This window comes from Pituophis catenifer, unplaced genomic scaffold (genome assembly GCF_029215685.1).
Source record: "Pituophis catenifer annectens isolate HBS135680 unplaced genomic scaffold, rPitCat1.0.hap2 SCAF_9, whole genome shotgun sequence".
Classification (NCBI taxonomy): domain Eukaryota; kingdom Metazoa; phylum Chordata; class Lepidosauria; order Squamata; family Colubridae; genus Pituophis; species Pituophis catenifer.
In genome coordinates, this window is record NW_027256889.1 from 16,758,087 (window position 1) to 16,778,956 (window position 20,870).

General features: G+C 43.7%; 1 protein-coding gene and 1 pseudogene across 1 annotated transcript; both read right to left on the bottom strand.

The window, feature by feature from the left end:
* Window positions 1–6,204: 6,204 nt before the first annotated feature.
* TRNP1 (TMF1 regulated nuclear protein 1) lies at window positions 6,205–7,044 on the bottom strand. The gene has a single exon (XM_070950044.1). The coding sequence runs from the start codon at window positions 7,042–7,044 to the stop codon at window positions 6,424–6,426; it is 621 nt and encodes a 206-aa protein (XP_070806145.1). The 3' UTR covers window positions 6,205–6,423.
* An 11,893-nt stretch (window positions 7,045–18,937) lies between these two features.
* On the bottom strand, window positions 18,938–20,225 carry LOC139321368 (metal transporter CNNM4 pseudogene; annotated as a pseudogene).
* Window positions 20,226–20,870: the final 645 nt, after the last annotated feature.

Genomic DNA, 20,870 nt, shown 5'->3' on the forward strand with positions numbered 1-20,870 from the left:
CACCATCATCATCAAAGCCTCTTGCGGTAGATTGATTTGCAACTGATTTGAAGGCACCAGAAATCTCTTGTGTTCTGAAGGTGTGAACATTGTATTTTACAGAAGGGAACTAGTTTTATGAAAACCAACATAGACCATCTCCCATAAGCTGATGTGTAGTATGTGATATACTTCCATTGTCTCCAGTTAATGCCACTCTCATAGAGATGGATGTATGCCTTCTTGATGCCCCATGAACATTCCTCTATTTCCTTCCCTTATTTTGCTAGATTGAGATATGAGACATTACTACCAATTACTGTGAAACAATATTTCTCAACCTTGGCATCTTTAAGATGGGTTGATTTCCACTCCCAGAAATCTGGATATTGAAGTCCACCCATCTTAAAAGTTACTAAGGTTGAGAAATGCTGCTGTAGACAGTGGGTCTGTGCTGGTATGGAGCTGGTCTCCCTTTCTTCCAGCATATAAAAAATCCTAGAATCCTGTCTTGTATTGATCCAGAGCACTGATCTGAATTTCTGGATTTACCTCCTTGATTTCCCCGAAACCAAATAGATATATTTTCCAGATCTATCTGGAGATCCTGAGACTTGGTTCAAGGCAGGGGGGAAATCCAGCAGATTCTGACAGGTTCTGGAGAACCGGTAGCGGAAATTTTGAGTAGTTCAGAGAATCGGCAAATACCACCTCTGGCTGGCCCCAGAGGGGGGTGGGAATGGAGATTTTGCAATATCCTTCCCCTGGAGTGGGGTGGGAATGGAGATTTTGCAGTATCCTTCCCCTGCCATGCCCAACAAGCTATGCCCACTAAGCCACACCACCCCCACCAAGCCACCCCCACAGAACTGGTACTAAAAAAAATATTGGATTTCACCACTGGTTCAAGGACTTTTTTACACCCAAGGCATGGAACCTTAACCTTCCTTTGTAATCTCCAAAAGCCCATAACTTTAAACTTAAGAGTGTCTACTGTTGACCTCACCCCATTCCTAAGAGGTCTGTAAGGGGCACTCATAAGCGCACCAGCGTGCCTACCGTCCCTGTCCTACTGTCCCCATTTATTCGTATCCATTTCCTGTATTCATAATCATGTTTATACTTATATCTATTATCTTATACATGTTTGACTAAATAAATAAATAAATAAATAAATAAATAAATAAATAAATAAATAAATAAATAAATAAATAAATAAATAAATAAATAAATAAATAATCTATCTATCTATCTATCTATCTATCTATCTATCTATCTATCTATCTATCTATCTATCTATCTATCTATCTAAAATCCTGGCAGTTAAACCCATGTTTTTCCAGGCCAGGGTGAAAATGCAGCTGAAATGGATCCTTTTCTGTGGTTCCAGAGCCTTTTTTGATTCTCAACCTCAGCTCACAAATAGCTGCATTAACATAAAGGATAGCTTCAGCATTGAGTCTTCTGCTAAATCTTAAAATGGGTTTTAATGGGTGTTTTAGTTTTAGTTTTTAATATTGGGCCAAATTATTTAATGTGTTTTAAATTGTTTTTTAAATTTTATGGATATATGTGTTTTAGTATGGCTGTGCACTGCCCTGAGTCCCTCGGGAGAAGGGCGGTATAAAAATTTAAATAATAAATAAATAATAAATAAAATGGAATGGAGAAAATGGTCTCTTGTTCTGTACGTTGCGTTCTTGTTTTTCATCCCTGCCTACCATTCGTGTGTAACATCCCATCGAAGCAAGATACCGGATTTTTAGTTCCATTTACACACCGATGTTACAGCTTTGTTTCCAAGCACCCAACAATGCCTTTGCCTACAATTTAGTCTGTAGTGGTGGTGCTAAGTGTTTTCCCTCCCTCCCATTTCCATGAATCTAGCTAAAAATTAGCTCGCTCCAATTTGGAATGAGGCTACTCCGGATTTCCCATGTGTAGATCAAAGGTATGAAATGCAAACTCCTGTATTCTTCTGCTGAAGGCTTCTTTTTTTTTTTTTTCTTTGATTTATATGCCGCCCTTCTCCGGAGACTCAGGGCGGCTTACAATGCATTAAGCAATAGCCTTCATACTTTTGTATATTTATACAAAGTCAGCTTATTGCCCGCACAAACTGGGTCCTCTTGAGTTCAAGGAAGTACTTCAGGCCCCATGGATGTTCAAATGGTCCGCAGGAGTCCTTGGTCATAACCCAAGTTCTTCTCCCAAGGTATCACCCTCAGGGGTGGGCTGCTATGGGTTCACCGGGTTTGGGAGAACCCGTAGCTAATGTTATGGCCGGTTTGGAGAACCTCCAAATCCCACCCTAGTTGGCCCCGGCCACCCCTCCCCTCCCCTCCCCGGAGTCTCCACACGGCCCATTTTGGATGCGAGGTAAGTGCAGGGCCCGTGCGGAGGCTCAGGGAGGGGGGAAAACAGGCCTCCCGGAAGTCCAAAAACAGGTCTGTTTCTGGCCTTTAGAGGGCCTCCAGAGCCTGGAGGAGGCAGTTTTCGCCCTTCCAGAGGCTTGAGGAAAGCCTCCAGAGCCTGGGGAAAGCGAAAACGCTCCTCTCCCCCCCCCCCCCCCCCGCCATGGTGCAGGAAGTCAATTAGGCCACATCCACCATGGCCACGCCCACCCAACCGTGCAGAGAACCTGTTGCTGAAATTTTTGAAGCCTTTTTCTTTCCACTTCTGATGCAATATCACAGACAATATACAGTGAAAAATATATTTATTTAGGTACAAATGATGTTTCTTTCCAGTGGATTCCTATGCTATAAAAAACATACATTCATTGCAGGAGTTATTATCCATCAGAAATGATGGAGCCTTAAAATTATACAACGAACCACTCTCTCTCTGTATATATATATATATATATTGTATAAATCAGAGGTGTCCATTCTTGACAATTTTAAGCCTGGTGGACTTCAACTCCCAGAATTCCCTAGCCAGCATGGGTTGGCTGGGAGTTGAAGTCCAGAGATCTTAAAAGTTGCCAAGGTCGGACACCCCTGATTTAATGGAGCGCTCCCTAGTGCTCCCATAAAGCAATTTTTGTAAGGGGCCTTTTTTTCTCCATTTTTTTTAAATATATGCATCAAAGCTGCTCAAATAACTTCAAGTTTTCCCCCCCCCCACAGAGATACCGTTGTAGGCAACAGAAGGTGTTCCTGATGAAATATAGTGAAGTAAAATCAAGTTTTTCTCTCTTTTTGACACAGGAATATTTCAGGCAGCTGGATCAGAACAGATGTTAATCCTCCCTCAAAGTACATTTGAAACCTGTGCCCACTTTTCTTTATCCAACCTACTTTTTTACTCTATAAATAAAAGCTGTTAACAAGCCATCTGCTGAGCGAAAAAGACTGGGCTTTTTTAGGCTTGCAATTCTATGCCCACTTAGCCGGGATTACAAAATGTTGAATTCTACAGGATGTACTTCTGTGTATACGTTTTAGTACTACATCAACTGCTTTGGAAGAGCATACTTAGCACAGTCAGCTAAATATCTAGTAGCAACTGTATTTACATTGCATGTTAAATTTAGATAGCTTAGTTTTTAACTCATTTTCAGTGTGTTGTATGAACCCAGCCAGTTAAATGATTCAACATACGTCAACCCCGAAAAAAGATAAATCCAATAACCAAATTAATTATGGTGGTGAGCCTATCTACTGTTAATCTCCTGCACTGTACATTTGCAAGAAGAAAGTATTATATGCTCATGTAACAGACACACTTCACAGAAAACCTAACTTAATCAGGGAATGTGTTTTTGGTTTTACCCTAGCATATATAATTTTCAATCAGGGCAGCATTTAATTATAATTAATTCCTATCCAGGATTTCCACCTTTCATCACCATCCATCAGTCCTATTCTTCTACCTTTAATAAAAACCTGACGTGCAACCATTAAGAGGTAATTTTTTTTTAATGACATGGGTTGTTTGCATGTGCTAATCCATGGATAACATCACCAAAGTCAACTTTTCCTAAAGTTAGCATTCTCCAGATAGGTAATAATCAGAAGTTTAAACTTTTGGAACACTGGTCACAATTTAGCAACTTATGTAATACCAGTAATTTTCTAGACGGGAAACAATGTTTTTCAGGGAATTGCCAATTAAACTTTTGCAGGGCCTCTCTTTTCCCTCAATCAGCTGTCCCTGCTTCTCCACTCACCCCACATGTGGAAAAGGAATACAGTGAACAATAAAACGCTATACATCTGTATAGTTTTGATTGCTGTCTAAACTAGCACAACTGTCTTGAATGCAAAAATGAGCCAAATTTTAAACACTTGTGTTTTGGGAAATATATATGATGCAATTACAACTGTTGCTGCTTGTGTGTCCCTTCAAATCAGTGCCGATTCCTAGCAACTGCCTAGATGAGCCCCTGCAGTTTTCTTGACAAGATTTCAGAAGTGGTTTGCCATTGTCTCTTTCCCGGGGCTGAGAGAGGGGGACTGGCCCATTTGCCAGTCACCCATTTGCCTCTGTGCCTAAGGTAGCACTAGAACTCACCATCTCCCAGTTTGTAGCCTGGGGGGCTACAACCCCCAGGCTACAACCACCTTACCATACTGGCTCTTGTGCTGCTTAAGACTGTACAAATATCAGTTCTAAAGTGATGGCGCTACCCAAACGAAACTTAGTGAGGCTTTTCTCCAAAAACATTTTTAGGATGGGCTATTTGTGTTTTCGGCTTATGAAATGGGCTTAAATGGACTCCAGAGGATGGTAGAGAACAGGAAGGCCTGGAGGAACATTGTCCATGGGGTCACGATGGGTCGGACATGACTTTGCAACTAAGAACAACAAATTTGCGTTTGAAAAACATTTCAGTGTTCAGCTTCAAAGAAGCAGTGTAAGTGTAGAGTGAGTGTGTGTGGGTTTGTACACACTACATACCCCACCAGGCCTGCTAAATGAAAAGATCAACGTTGCAACATTTTCTGCATATTGTGTTTCAGATTAACACACTGCATGAATTCAAAAGACCAAGAAACTTGTATTGAAAGTGCAAAAAAAAAAAAAGAGTCCTAATCACTTAATTCTGCCCATGCGCATAAATGTTTCATTTATGTCCTGAATGTCTAGCAGCACATAAGGGCCTGAAGGCATCATTTAAAATACTCCTTGCTTTAAAAAAGCTGGCAGGAACACACAGCTCTTTCTGGTCTTCCAGGCTAGCTAGAAGTCCATCAATATTCCTTCTCCCTGGATTCCCACTGAGTCAAGCAACCTTCGCCAGTGGCCATGATGATTAATGACTCAGAGAACTGATGCTGTCAGGGAAGAGTGGACTAAAAAGCGTTCTAAGAGACAAAGATCAAAGCAAAGCAACTGTTGTCCTGCTGACTAGAAATGAGGGTGACCTTATCAAACCAAGTCAATGCACAATCCACCTTCTCCTAGCTGTTTCCAACCTCTGCATCTAGGAAGCTGCAGCTAGATAACTGCAAAGCTGATGTGTGTGTGGGGGGGGTGATCAATTTACTAAAACATTTTGTTTATACGTGAACTAATTTTAGGGCATATGTTCCTTTTAAATTTTGTTGATAGAATTACAAGATAAGGTTGACAATTGTGTGGACATGAACTGACCTAGCTTTTTTTTTAATTGATTACTGCTTTTGGGGACATCATCAATCCTCTGCATTAAAAATGTTAACTCAAGTACGGACTATTGCAAAAATGGTTAAAATAATTTTAACATATCAAGCTGGGCAGATGAACATTGGAATTCATGTCAGCTGGCAAGCATCTCCTCTAGGTAGAAAATTTAGATGTAACGGGAATTTCAATCACAATATTATTTAAAAAGAATTATATTGAAAAATAATTGGAAGGTGGGGGTTTTTTTCCCTAAAATATATGCTCTGCATTTCATTTCAGGGCATTCATTTCAAACACGCCGGATTATTAATTCCATAATTTATGGATAAGATGAAGATTACTGATGTCCCTGTATACTTCTAGATATTACTCTAGGGTTATAAAACATTTCTCCAACTCCATCAAGTTTGCTGAATTCACAAGACGCTTAACCGTGAGTCAACAAAACGCAATTGTGGTATTCATATAATGTGCCATGTCCAAATAACTAGATGCTGGCTTAATATGTTGGCTTGATGTGTAGCATAAACTAAAGCTGTGCCTGAACCTACCCCCCCCCCCATCTATCAAACTCGAGTTTAGCAAAGTCTAACAGGCTGAGCAGAAGGCAGGCGAGCGGCCACCGGTTAATGCGGCGAGAGTCACGAGCATCGAAGGGAGGAACAGCTGCCGTCTCACGGTCCCCATTTCCAGCAGCCTCCTTTTCCCCTTCCCGATCGGGATCGTCCCAGGTTTTGCGCGCTACACGTCAATCAACCCTCAATCAATCAATCAGAATAGAGCTGGAAAGGGAACTTGAGAGGTCTTCTAGTCCTTCCCTGCGGGTGCAGCTCACGAAGCGGTGCCGTTGCTCTTCCGCGGCTCCGTCTCGCTCCGTTCCGGCGGGCTCAAAGCCGCCGAGACCGGCAAACTCCTCCGGAACGGGGATTCCGGCGGCTCCGATCCACCCCCTCGCCTCATCCGGCAGGCCGCCCAAGGCACGCAGCTGCTGAGGGCCAGCGCCGAGGCCAGGAAAGCGGGCGGGCGGGCCTTTTTGTAGCGCCTGGCGGTCTTCTTCAAGCGCTGCCCGTGCGTCGTGAGGTGAAGCTCGGCTTGAGCCACGCCGCTGCCCAGGCGGCCGAGAGTCTCGGCTCGGGTGGCCATGCGCAGCTCGGCTTCGATGAAGACGCGGTGCAGGTGCTGGACGCGGCTCTCCAGCTCCGAGACCAGGTGCCGCCGGCCCTCCGCCTCCAGCAGGCGCCGCCGAGCTTCCGCCAGCTCCAGCGCGCCCCGCACCGCCGCCGGCAGCGAGGAAGAGGCGGCGGCGGCGCGCATTTCCAAGTCCCGGCTGGTCGCTGCAGGAGCCGCCGCCGCCGCCGCCGCCGCCACTTTCGCCGGCTTGGCCGCCTCCTCGGCTCCTCTAGGCGGCTTCAGGGCTCGGATGGCAAGAGGCGCAATCCCGCAGCCGGGCATTAAGGCTTTAGCGGGAAGGGAAGGGGAGCGCGCCGGTGCTTTGAAGCCCAGATGGAGATGCGCGCCCTCGGGGCGTGGAGCGCCTCTGATCCCGATCCTTCCCACCGGCGCTCCGCGGAACGGCTTGCGGGAGAGGGTACCGGCCGGCGCGCCACTCCCCGCCCTGCTTGCTCCAAGCCGGGCGGGGTGGGGGTGGGGGTGGGGGTGGGATTCGGATCGCAGCGGGCGTGCTGGCGAATTCTGATTCGCAACCTGGGCTCGCCGAGCTCACTTCAGGTCTGGCCAACCGGCCTCCCGAGCGCGCTTATAAAGGCAGAGGAGACGTGGGGGGGAGGGACGTGGAGGGGGGGATTTGAGAGATGCTTCGCTCAGCCAATCACGGAAGCTGCCGGATCTTCGGCCAGTCTCTTTAATCCCCCGCTTGGCATCTGTTCGGCCGCTTTCAGGAGCTCATTTTGCCTCCGCCCGCCCGGCTCTCCAGACTGTTTTCTTTTCTAACGTGGTCTTAACAAATGCGGGGCTATTGGGAGTGGGAGGGAAAGAAGGGTCTTTTTCATCCCCCACCCCCACCACTTTCATCTCGGAAAATTGCTAGGAAGATTAGGGATGATCAGGCATGTTGTTCCTTCTGATCTGGCACAAATTGCTGGGGCAACCGGCAGGAAACCTAATTCCCCAAGCTGGTGTCCTCCAAATGAGGATGGCAACTGAACAAGGAGATATTCACTCTAGAACAGAACGGGACGGAACAGAGCTGGAAGGGACCTTGGAGGTCTTCTTGTTATGGAAGGAAGGAATTAAGAGACATCCCTTCGGGGCAGACAGAGTCAGTTTATTATTGCAATAAGGTTCAGATAGGTATTGCTACCTCAAAATCTGAGCAAGGTAATGAACATGAGATTCCAGTTTTATACAGTATCAAACAAAGGATTCTGTTAACTCAGCAGTTCATATGATCATATACATTCGTTATTTTTAATTGACATTAAGTTTTACATTTTCTTTGCCAACAGTCATAATTCTTGTAAGTTACTGAAGCATAGATTCAAATTATCTCTTGTTGATGTTACATGTGGTCATCCTTTGATCTGTTTTAACCTTCAAACAAATATCTCTATCTCTGATAACTGAGGGGCCCCTCTTGGGAATGTTTCTACTTCAAAGGAATTCTCTGCCTTTCAACTGGATAATTGGCTTCCCTTAAACAAGCACATTTCCTTTCTTACAATACTATGAATAAAGAGGCCTCTTCAGTGATCATCCAGCTGGACCCGCTTACCTACATTATTCTAGTCCAGAGGTCACCAATCTTTCGGACCTCAGGGACCACTAAATTCATAATTTTAAATCCCGCGGACCACTAATATGATTTTTTAAAAAAAGATAAATAGTATTTAGTGCAATATAAAAAATGCAAATAATTTTTCTGGGGACCACCAAAATTTTCTCACGGGCCACCAGTGGTCCATGGACCACCAGTTGGTGACCGCTGTTTTAGACTGACTTATGCCTGACTAGGTGGCTCAGTGGCTAAGACGCTGAGCTTGTCGATCAGAAAGGTCAGCAGTTTGGCGGTTTGAATCCCTAGCACAGGTCTTCTGCATGAGCAGGGGGTTGGACTAGATGACCTCCAAGGTCTCTTCCAACTCTGTTACTGTTAGTCCAGCCCCCTCCTCAAGCAGGAGAACCTATCCTATACCATCTCAGACTATTGACTGTCAATTTTTTTATATTTTTATTTTTAATTTGATTTATATGCCGCCCTTCTCTGGAGACTCAGGGTGGCTTACAATGCATTAAGCAATAGCCTTCATACTTTTGTATATTTATACAAAGTCAGCTTATTGCCCCCACAAACTGGGTCCTCATTTAACCTACCTTAGAAAGGATGGAAGACTGAGTCAACTTTGAGGCTGGTGAGATTTGAATTTACAGTAATTGCAGACAGTTGGTGTTAATCACAATGCTTTTAGTCTGCTGAGCTACCAGGCCCGGTATCTCTTCTTAAAAACCTCCAGTGATAAAGTACCACGATTTCTGAAGGCAAAGCTGTTCCACTGATTAATTGTCCTCACTGTTGGGAAGTTTCTCCTTCATTCCAGGTTGCTTCTCTCTTTGATTAGTTTCTAATCATTATTTCGTGTTCCTGCCCTCCGGTGCTTTGGAGAATAATTTGACCTCCCCTCTTGTTTGTGGCAGCCCCTCAAATAATGGAATACTGCTATCATGTCCCCCCTAATTCTTCTTTTCTTTAGACTAGCCAAACCCAAAACCTGCAGCTGTTCTTCATATGTTTTAGTCTCCAGGCCTTTGATAAGAAATAAGGATAAATTTTCTGACGGTGAGAACAATCAACCAATGGAACAGAAGTTGCCTTCAGAAGTTGTGGGAGCTTCATCACTGGAGGCTTTCAAGAAGAGACTGGACTGCCCTCTGTCAGAAATGGAGTAGTCTCTCCTGCTTGGGCAGGGGGCTAGACTAGATGATCTACAAGATCCCTTCCAACTCTGTTAATCTATTCTATTCTTCTAAATGAGAACTCTTCAACTCCCTCTGGCCAGAATGACCAGATATGCCAGGATGAATCATTTGCAGCCATTTGAAGGGCATCCAATGGACAAAAGGCAGTTTTAACTGGTGTTTATTTTTTCAGAGTGTGTTGTAAATAAGTCATAGGCTGAACCTTCACAGTAGGGATAGTCCTTGGCTTGCAACCACAATTGGGATCGGAATGTTCATTGCTAAAGAAAGCAATCGTTAAGTCAGTTGCATCCAATTTTACAATCTTTTTTGCCAAGGTTGTTAAGCGAATCACTGCCGTTTTTAAGTGAATCATGTGGACCTTAAGCAAATATGGCTTCCCCAATTTAAATTTGCTTGTTAGAAGCTGCCTGTGAAGATCGGACAGGACCCTGCAACCATCATAAATTTGATACTCCTGAGCATCTGAATTTTGAACACAAGCCCGGAGATGCTGCAACTGTCATTAGTGTGAGGACTGGTTGTAATTAAGGTATTACCCTTGTAATTTTGAACAGTCGCTAAACAAATGGCTTTAAATTGAGGACCTTCTGTGCATTACAACAGAAATTGAAATCAGGGCAGAATTCCTCCAGCCAGCATTAAAATTGGCAAGGTGGAGAAACACTGGACTGAAGATTACTGCATGTGAGCCCAGCTAACCATGTTTCTTTTTCAGAAAACTACAGCTCAGTAAACTATTTAGTAGCGTCCTTGTAAGTGAATCACTATGGTTAGAATACAGGTAGTCCTCCACTTACAACAGTTCATTTAGTGACCATTCAAAGGTACAAGGGCACTGAAAATGTGACATGACTGTTTTTCACAGTTACGACCTTTGCAGCATCCCCATGATCGTGTGATCAAAATTCAGATGCTTGGCAACTGGTTCATATTTATGACCTTTGCTGTGTCCCAAGGTCATGCGATCCCCTTTTGCGACCTTCTCACAAGCAAAATCAATGGGGAAGCCAGATTCACTTACTAACTGATCAGCTGCAGCGATTCTCTTGTCAACCGTGGCAAGAAATGAGGCAAAACTCGCTTAACAAATGTCTCAGTTAACAGAAATGTTGGGCTCAATTGTGGTCGTAAGTTGAGGACTACCTGTTAAGTTTTATTCATTCCTGTTCAGAACTAAAAAAAAAATGTTAAGTTTGAAAGGACTAATGATTTCACTGAATTCTGATAGTGAGAACAATTAATCGGTGACATAGGTTGCCTTCAGAAGTTGTGAGGGCTCCATCACCTCAGGCTTTTAAGAGATGCTATACCGAATTGGTACAGCATCTCCTGCCTGAGCAGGGGGTTGGACTAGAAGACCTCCAAAGTCCCTTCCAACTCTGTTATTCTGTTACTCCTCACATCTGAAAGCTGCCTAAAAGGCAGTTTAAGGTCTTAACTGTGTCCTCTCTCTCTTTGCTCTGTTTCACATAAAAGGCAGCTATTGCAGGTCTGAATCAATTTCATTTGCTTCTGCTATGACTCACCTTGACTCACCTTGAAAAAAAACAACACAGATGGGTTAGAGCAACCTCGTAACTTCCAGGAGGAGTTGTTTCTATAGCGATCCATGAGCAGGTATGTTCCCAGGGGAAGAGCTGTTGGAAAGAACATTTTATTGACAGAGCGAGTAAAAAAATCTCGAAAGGCTAGCTAGCCTATCTAAGCTGCAAAAATCTCAATAATCATTAGTGGATATCTGGATTTTTGCTGCCAGATAGTGTAGCCCAAGTGACTTCATGGCTATGTAAACTTTTTTGACCCCAACATGAAAGTGGTTTATTTATTTGTTTGTTATTTATTTGACTGCTATCTTTTCCATTTTGGAATAGAACAGAATTCTTTATTGGCCAAGTGTGATTGGACACACAAGGAATTTGTCTTTGGTGCATATGCTCTCAGTGTACATAAAAAGACATTCCTCAAAAAGCATAAGGTACAACACTTAATGATAGTCATAGGGTACAAATAAGCAATGAAATCATATTAGGAAACAGTCAATATAAATCGTAAGGATACAAGCAACAAGGTTACAGTCATACAGTCATAAGTGGGAGGAGATGGGTGATAGAAACGATGAGAAGATTAATAGTAATAGTAAAGCAGGCTTAGTGAATAGTTTGACAGTGTTGTGGGAATTGTTTGTTTAGCAGAGTAATGGCGTTCAGGAAAAAACTATTCTTGTATCTAGTTGTCTTGGTGTACAGTGCTCTATAGCATTGTTTTGAGGGTAGGAGTTGAAACAGTTTATGTCCAGGATGCGAGGGGTCTGTAAATATTTTCACAGCCCTCTTTTTGAATCGTGCAGTATACAGGTCCTCCATGGAAGGCAGGTTGGTAGTAATTGTTTATTTTCTGCAGTTCTAATTATCCTCTGAAGTCTGTGTCTGCTTGTTGGGTTACAGAACCGAACCAAACCAGACAGTTATAGAGCTGTAAATGACAGACTCAATAAGGAGCTCACCATGTTATGCAGCACTAGGGATTCGAACCGCTGAACTGCCGACCTTTCAATCGACAAGCTCAGCATCTTAGCCACTGATCCACCGTGTCCATTTTTCATTTCAGAATAGAAACCCCAATATTTTATGCTCCCTGCTCCCTCCAATTCTCCAAACAATGGTTCAAGTTCAGAAAGAAAAATGAAGCTGGGGGAAATCTGTGCGTTTTTTGAATTATAGCATCCTTTCAAAAAATGTTTCAAAAACCTGATATTGCAGTGTGTCTGCCAATAGCACGTTACGTAATGATTTATTAATAAAGTTAAAGTGGGCTGATTTGGCAAGAAATCAGAGCCAGCTAACGAGTCCTGTGACACTCAAATGTCATTGTCACGTCTGTCTAGATTTAAGGGAGAAGGGAGAAGGCAGAAGGGAGCCTCATTCGCTAACCCTTTAAAGATCCGCTTTTGGTTTTGGCTTTCTTACCAGATTGTTTTAAATTTAAATTGGGTGTGTGTGTGTGGGTGGAGAAGCCTGTACAATTAGTCCTTGACTTCCAACTATAATTGAAACCAGAATTTCTGTTCCTAAGAAAGGCAGTTAGCAATAGCACTTAGACTTATATTCAGTTTCACAGTGCTTTACGGCCCTCTCTAAGTGGTTTACAGAGTCAGCCTATTGCCCCCCAACAATCTGGGTCCTCATTTTACCCACCTCGGAAGGATGGAAGGTAGAGTCAACCTTGAGCTGGTCAGAATCGAACTCCTGACAGTGAGCAGAGTTAGCCTGAAATACTTCGTTCATTCTAACCACTGAGAGGGAGGGAGGGAGGGAGGGAGGGAGGGAGGGAGGGAGGGAGGGAAGGAAGGAAGGAAGGAAGGAAGGAAAGGAAGAAAGGAAGGGAAGGAAGGGAAGGAAGGAAGGAAGGAAGGAAGGAAGGAAGGAAGGAAGGAAGGAAGAAGAAAGAGAAAGAGAGAAAGGAAGGAAGATAACAATAGCACTTAAACTTATATACCTTATATACAATGTAGGCTGGTGACCCCCAGGGGGAGGGCCTTCTCTGTGGGGGCACCTACCCTCTGGAATCAGTTGCCCCCAGAGATAAGGAGAATCCAAGACCTCGGTGCCTTCCGCCGTGCCCTTAAAACCTTCTTTTTCCAGCAAGCCGGGCTGGCTTAACACATTTTTTAACATATTTTTAATTTTTAATTGGTTTGTTATCTTAAACTGGGGCCAAATTAATATATATCCTTTTAATTGTTTTTTAATGTTTGTATTGTATGTTTTTATCTGGCTGTACACCGCCCTGAGTCTTTCGAGAGAAGGTGCGGTATATAAATTTGAAATAAAATAAATAAATAAAATAAATAAATACCGCTCCACAGTGCTTTACAGCCATCTCCAAGTGGTTTACAGAGTCAGCCTATTGCCCCCCAACAATCTGGGTCCTCATTTTACTGACCTTGGAAGGATGGAAGGCAGAGTCAACCTTGAGTCAGTCAGGATCGAACTGCTGGCAGTTGGCAGAATTAGCCTGCAATATTGCATTCTAACCATGGCACCACCACGGCTCTTTGTTATGTAAATTGTGCCCATTTTTACAACATTTTTTGCCATGCTTAATAAGTGAATCACTGCAGTTGTTAAGTGAATCACACAGTCGGTTAAGCAAATCCGGCTTCCCCACCCCCACCCCCTTGACTTTGTCACAAATTGATTGGAATAGTGATCACATCACCCTGGGAGGCTGCAGCTGTCATAAATACATGCCAGTTGCCAAGCATCCCAATTTTGATTGCATGATTGTGGGGATGCTGTCACAGTTGTAAGCGTGCGGCCCTGTTGTGAACCAGTTGTAAAGGTAAGTAGAACCCACCCCTGTGTCTGGGTGTTTTATCCTTGAGGTGGACAAGCTTCTGCCTTTTCTTGCAGACATTTCATTACCAAATGAGGTAACATCATCAGTGCTAGAAGAGAGTGGGGTTTGCTCTTATTTATACATACTAGTGGCTTGCCCTGTCTGTTGAGGAATTATTGAGTCTGTCATCTGCACCTCTATAACACTCTGGTTTGGTTCTGCAACCCAACAAAACAGACACAGACTTCAGAGAGTAATTAGAACTGCAGAAAAAACAATTGCTACCAACCTGCCTTCCATTGAGGGCTTGTATACTGCACGAGTCAAAAAGAGGGCTGTGAAAATATTTACAGAACCCTCGCATCCTGGACATTAACTGTTTCAACTCCTACCCTCAAAAGGACGCTATAGAGCACTGCACACCAGAACAACTAGACACAAGAATAATTTTTTCTCCAAACACCATCACTCTGCTAAACAAGTAATTCCCTCAACACTGTCAAACTATTTACTAAGTCTGCACTACTATTAATCTTCTCATCGTTCCCACCAGCCATCTCCTTCCACTTATGACTGTATGACTATAACTTTGTTGTTTGTATCCTTATGATTTATATTGATATTGTTTCCTGATTGCTTATTTGTACCCTATGACTATCAGTAAGTGTTGTACCTTATGATTCTTGATGAACGTCTTTTCTTTTATGTACTCTGAGAGCGTATGCACCAAGACAAATTCCTTGTGTGTCCAATCACATTTGGCCAATAAAAAAATTCTATTCTATTCCATTCTATTGATGGGAGTAGTCTTGGTGGTTCATTGATTAGGCGGCTGTTTGCTATTAGTTGTAACTATCAAGAAAACCATCAAGCTCAGAAATTACCAAGGACCCCACAGTAACTTTCTGCGCTTCCTTTCCTAAAACTATTTGTCATTTCTCCCCTCTCCAGCCCAAGTCAGATATGAGCTCCTGAAGCCTTCGATCCATTTGCCTAGGAAGAAGGTTCTCAAGAGGACTTACGGTACGTAAGAAAGCCTATTTTGACCTGCTCAACCTCTTCTAAGCTGTTACCTGGTACAGTGAAGGGTTCTAGTGCCAATATTGGACTACAGTAAGTGTCCAGGGGGTCTTTTTGCAAAGCATTATGGGATCTGTGTGTTCTCCTTCAATTTAGGTAGCCAGTTTCCTGGCTTCGCTTTATCCTGGTCCCCATTCTTCCTGCCAATTGATTAAAATAATAGCATGCTCACCACATGGTAGGTAATATGGATGGATAACAGCGATCATCTGGAGGTTAGAAAAAATTAAATAGCAGCTTTTTTCTGTGCTGCATGTTATGACTAAAAGCTTTAAGCCTTTCAAGCCGCTTGTCTTTCCCCCCCACGTTCTATTCATATCTGGCCTGCCAGATACATCTGTTTATGCAATCCAAAGAAATGGATGATAAAGGCCTTTTACATAATGCCAGGCTCTCTCCAGGAGATTGGGAAGTGGGTTGATTTAACATTTCGTTTAGAACAAATCCCTGCATTCTCCCGATAATCTTTAGCAAATACAGTTGATTATTTTTTTTTCCACCACCAACTACTACATACTGCCAGTAAATTTGCTCCGTGGTTTTGTTTACCAAGGCAAATGTCAATCTACCCACCTCTTGTTCAACAGAGATAGCCCTTGATTGACAACCACTCGTTTAGTGACCGTTCAAAGTTACAGCACTGAAAAAAGTGACCTATGACCAGTAGTGGGTTGCTACTGGTTTGCCCACCCACCCAGACGTCATCAAAAACACTCTGCACATGTGCAGAACCTTCTGCGCATGCGCAGAAGCGCTGCGTGCTCGCTCCCAATAGTGAACTGGTAGCGCCGGGATTTAAAACTCACTTTTGCCTATGACTGTTTTTTACACTTACAACCATGGTCATGTGATCAAAATTCAGGTGCTTGACGGTTTCAGTGTCCTAGGGTCATGGGATCACCTTTTGTGACCTTTAACAGATTGACAGAGTTGGAAGGGACCTTGTAGGTCATCTAGTCCAACCCCCCACCCAAGCAGGAGACCCTACACCATTTCTGACAGATGGCAGTCCAGTCTCTTTTTGAAATTTTCCAGTGATGAAGCTCCCACAACTTCTGAAGGCAACTTCAGTTCCATTGGTTGATCATTCTCGCTGTCAGGAAATGTCTCCTTATTTCCAGGTTGAATCTCTCCTTGATCAGTTTCCATCCATTATTCCTTGTCTGGCCTTCAGGTGCTTTGGAAAATAGCTTGACCCCCTCCTCTCTGTGGCAGCCCCTCAAATATTGGAACACTGCTATCATGTCTCCCCTGGTCCTTCTCTTCATTAGGCTACCTTCTCACCAGCAAAGTCAATGGGGAAGCCAGATTCACTTTATTGTCATTTCACTAACTTAAGAACTGCAGTGATTTACTTAACAACTGTGGCAAGAAAGGTCGTAAAAGGGGGCAAAATTCACTTCATAACAGTCTCACTTAGGAACAGTTGGGCTCAATTGTGGCTTTAAGTCGAGACTACACGTATCCATGTTCAGTGAATATTCCATGGTGGAGTCTTATGTTTACCCACCTATGTTGAAAACAAAAAAAAAATATTCTGTTGCCTTTACTGTTGATGCAAGAGATTCTCTACCATCTTCTCGGACCTTTCTCTCTGCCTTCATGCAACTTCCTTTCCTTCTTTTGCCTGCTTTTTGCCTGCAATCCATCCGATACCATGATATAGATGCCTTGCAATCTACTGCTTTCGGCTTCCTATGCCTTTCAATATTCTGGCTTGAGCAGATTCTGCATCTCAGCATGCTGGTCAACATTCACAGCCAATTCTTCAGCTAGGCAAGCAAGGTGAGGCTGGAGACGTTCCAGACAAGGTGACCCAGTGAAGCTAAATCAGGCTGCAAAAGGAGCTGGCTTCTGCTGATTCTTGTTCCTTTTGTCTTTTGGAACAGAGGACGATTCCAATCTACAAGATGTGTGAGGATAAATATCTCAAAGCAACAGAAAGAAATGCACTGGTTCTTCATTTTTATGTGCATAATTCATCTTAGGGAACCAGGGTATATACTCCCAATATAATCCAGACTCCAATACTGGCATGGAGGGGAACAGCTGGGGAAGTCCGGAATGGAGGTCAGCAGGGGTGGGCTTCAAAATTTTTAGCAAGGGGTTCTCTGCCCGGTTGCTGGGTGGGCGTGGCCATGGTGGTGTGGCCTAGTTGGCCTTCTGCACCACAGCCGGGAGGGTGTTTTTGCCCTCCCTGGGCTCCAAACGCTTTCCTTGAGCCTCTGGGAAGGCGAAAATGGCCTCCTCAGGCTCCAGAGACCCTCTGGAGGCCTTCCTGAATTTCCGGTAGGTCTGTTTTTCACTCTCCCTGAGCCTCCGTGCGCACCCTGCACTTACCTGCATACAAAACGGGCTGTGTGGGGACTCCTGGGAGGGGTGGGGTGGGGTAGGCGGGGCCAGGCAGGAGTGGGATTTGGGGGCTCTCTGAACTGCACAGAATCTTAGCTTGAGATTCTCCCAAACCCCTGCGAACCCCCAACAGCCCACCCCTGTAGGTCAGCAATGATCAGCAGTCATTGGCAGGTATTAGTGACCCCATACCCTTTTAAACTGGAGTTGGGTCGTTCTGGAACGCTGACATTAGGGTGTCAAACTCAATCACATCACGTGACGTATCGTGACTTTTTTTGCCTTTGCGGAGGTGGAGTAGGCGTGGCCTTCGAGTGACACATCTGGCCCGTGGGCTGCCAGCTTGAGTGGCCTGTTTTAGACATATCTCTCTAATCCTGTTCAATAATTATAGCACCAAAATGATGAAAATTTTTTTACTGCAAATATACATTTTACAAAAAAAAAATGCTCCTCTTAATTTATTTTCTTATTGGTTTTTAGCATATATATGTTTCTCTCCTTATTCCAATATAAAACCAAACTACTGGATCTTTACCAAACTTTTAGGAGGGGGAGAAGTGTGTTCATGTCAGCAGGAATTGTGCAAACCTCCAGAAAAGTTGATTTTGCTACCTATATGATGGTACTGTGTTTCCCCAAAAATACAACCTATTTAGAAAGTAAGTCCTAGCTTGATTTTTACATGGGCACCCAATATAAGCAGTCCCCTCCCAAAATAAGCCCTAATTAAGACCCCATCCACTTAAGAATGCATAGGTAAAAATTAAGCTAGGGAAAAATGGGGGGGTGGAGCTGCCCTACTACTTACCTTCAGATACTTGCAGCCAGGCCTCGCACACCTCGGCTTATTTCTTCTGCAGCAGGCAAGGCTTTCCTGAAGGCCTCTGTAGTCGATAAAAGAGCTCCAGATCTATCAGGAGACCTTCAAGAAAGCCTTATTTATTTATTTATTTATTTATTTATTTATTTATTTATTTATTTATTTATTTATTTATTTATTTATTTATTTATTTATTTATTTATTTATTTATTTATTTATTTATTTATTTATTTATTTATTTATTTATTTATTTATTTATTTATTTATTGGTTCGATTTATATACCGCCCTTCTCCGGAGACTCAGGGTGGCTTACAATGCGTTAAGCAATAGCCTTCATACTTTTGTATATACCTGCTTAGTAGGGCTTTTGGCCCCTCCTAAGCGGTGTTCTTTTTTATATAAAGTCAGCTTATTTCCGCACAAACCGGGTCCTCATTTTACCTACCTCGGAAGGATGGAAGGCTGAGTCAACCTTGAGCCTGGTGAGATTTGAACTTGCAGTAATTGCAGGCAGCTGGTGCTACTTAACAGCACTTTAGTCCACTGCGCCACTAAGACTCTTGCTGGCCTTGCAGGCTGAAGAAGTTCATGAAGGCCTCTCACAGCGAAAAGGAGACTGGAGGCGATGCATTCAAGTGAGGTGAGTCAGTGGATGACATCCCCCCTGAAAATAAGACCTAGTGCCTTTTATTGTGGCCAAAAAAATATAAGACAGGGCTTATTTTTGGGGAAACACAATAGTTGTGTGACTGACCGCAACTCCCTTATTAAAAGGAGAGCTGCTTTTGCCTGTCCTAAACATCCCTTGATTGTTCTATTTTATAAACCATTCCGAAGCCGGCATGAAATCCACTCTGTCATTACCTTTTTTGAATTCTTCGAGCACAGCATCCAGTCTGGTAGTGTTGCTGACATAATGGATTGGGTGGTTGTAAAACTTGGTGATTGTCTTGATTGGGGTGCGATCATCTGGATCGACAAATGCAAGATCTTTGACATACAACATGTCAACAATGTTCGTAATTTCCTGCGTGTAGATTGGGATCCGGGTGTAGCCACTCTGTAGGATTTCAGTCATTGTATCAAAGTCCAGGATGGCATTGCTGCTGATAAGGAAGCAGTCTTTTAATGGGGTCATGACACTTTCCACCATCTTAGACCTCAACTCCAGGGCTCCTTTGATGATATTCAGCTCTTCTTTCATCAAGTCATTATTAGGCTGAGTCAATCGAATCATCTCCATCAGCTTCTCTCGGTTGTAGACAGTGCCCATTTCTTTCCAAGAGCTTACTGATAGGGTAAGTGGCCGGGAAGGTGATTAACATAATCAACCTGGTGATGAAGACGGTGTTGGCACCTATTGCCAAACCATGACGGGAGCAGAGGGCCTGTGGAAGGATGTCCCCAAAGAGGACGATGGAAATAGTAGAGATCACAATAGACCAAACGTTTCCCCCAATAACAGTGTCCAACAATATGGTGAGAGAAGAATTGACTAAAACATTACCGAGCAGCAAAGAACAGAGCAAATAATTCCCTTTCCTTCGGAGGGGTTCGATCTTGGTGGCATATTCCCTCTCCTTGGGCGTGCCACAATGTTTCACAATGCGCAATCCCATAGGGTCAAGGGCTATTAGGCCTAGGGAGAGACCACTAGACACCCCCGAGAGCGCCAAGAGGGTAACTATTAAGGTAATTTCAAGCCAGCGGGGTAGCTGCAAACCTTTGTCCTCTATCACTTGGAGGATCAGGTGACTATCCTTGAGCAGCTGGCGTGGTTTCCCACGATGATCCTCAAGGCACATCATGTAGTCCTTGGAGTGGATATTCTTCCGCAGGATCTGGACCTTCACAGAGAGTATGGCAGAAGTATTTTGCACATCGCTGCTGTACAGCTGTATCAATAAATCACTTGTTCCTTGAGGGCAGACTGAAAAGTCCCTGATAAAAGTACTCAAGGAAGTCATCGTCACAAACCGAATCCTCCGCCAGCTGAATTTGTGGATGCCATTACCATAGATCCGAAGGTAAATCAGGCTTCCTTCCACCACTTGGATTATGCCATGTTCCAAAATGGCTGTCTCGGCCTTCTCCAGCCTCATGCCTATAATTACGGTGTCATTAAGGGATGGTGCTTCCTTCCCAGCACTGGCTTGCCACAGGAAGACGAAAAGAAGCATAAGGACCTTTGGAAGCATCAGTACCAGATCTGTGACCTAATCACTTCCTTTCTGTCACCCACCAAAACATGTCAACGGATCAAGTCCATGAAGGATTACCTTTATTTAATGTATCCATGGATTCCCTCCAGTGACTCATTAAACCACGCCCTGAACTGGAGCTGTATATGTCACAAACCTATCTTCTATGCGGACCCGCCCACCTCATTTGCATTCTACATTCTTACCTGGCAACTTTGAATCTCACCATCATCATCAAAGCCTCTTGCGGTAGATTGATTCGCAACTGATTTGAAGGCACCAGAAATCTCTTGTGTTCTGAAGGTGTGAACGTTGTATTTTACAGAAGGGAACTAGTGTTATGAGGACCAACATAGACCATCTCCCATAAGCTGATGCGTAGTATGTGTTATACTTCCATTGTCTCCAGTTAATGCCACTCTCATAGAGAAGGACTTCTGCTTTCTCAATGCCCCATGAACATTCCTCTTCTTCCTTCCCTTATTTTCCTAGATGGGATATGAGCAGGGGTGGGCTTCAAAAATTTTAGCAAGGTGTTCTCTGCCT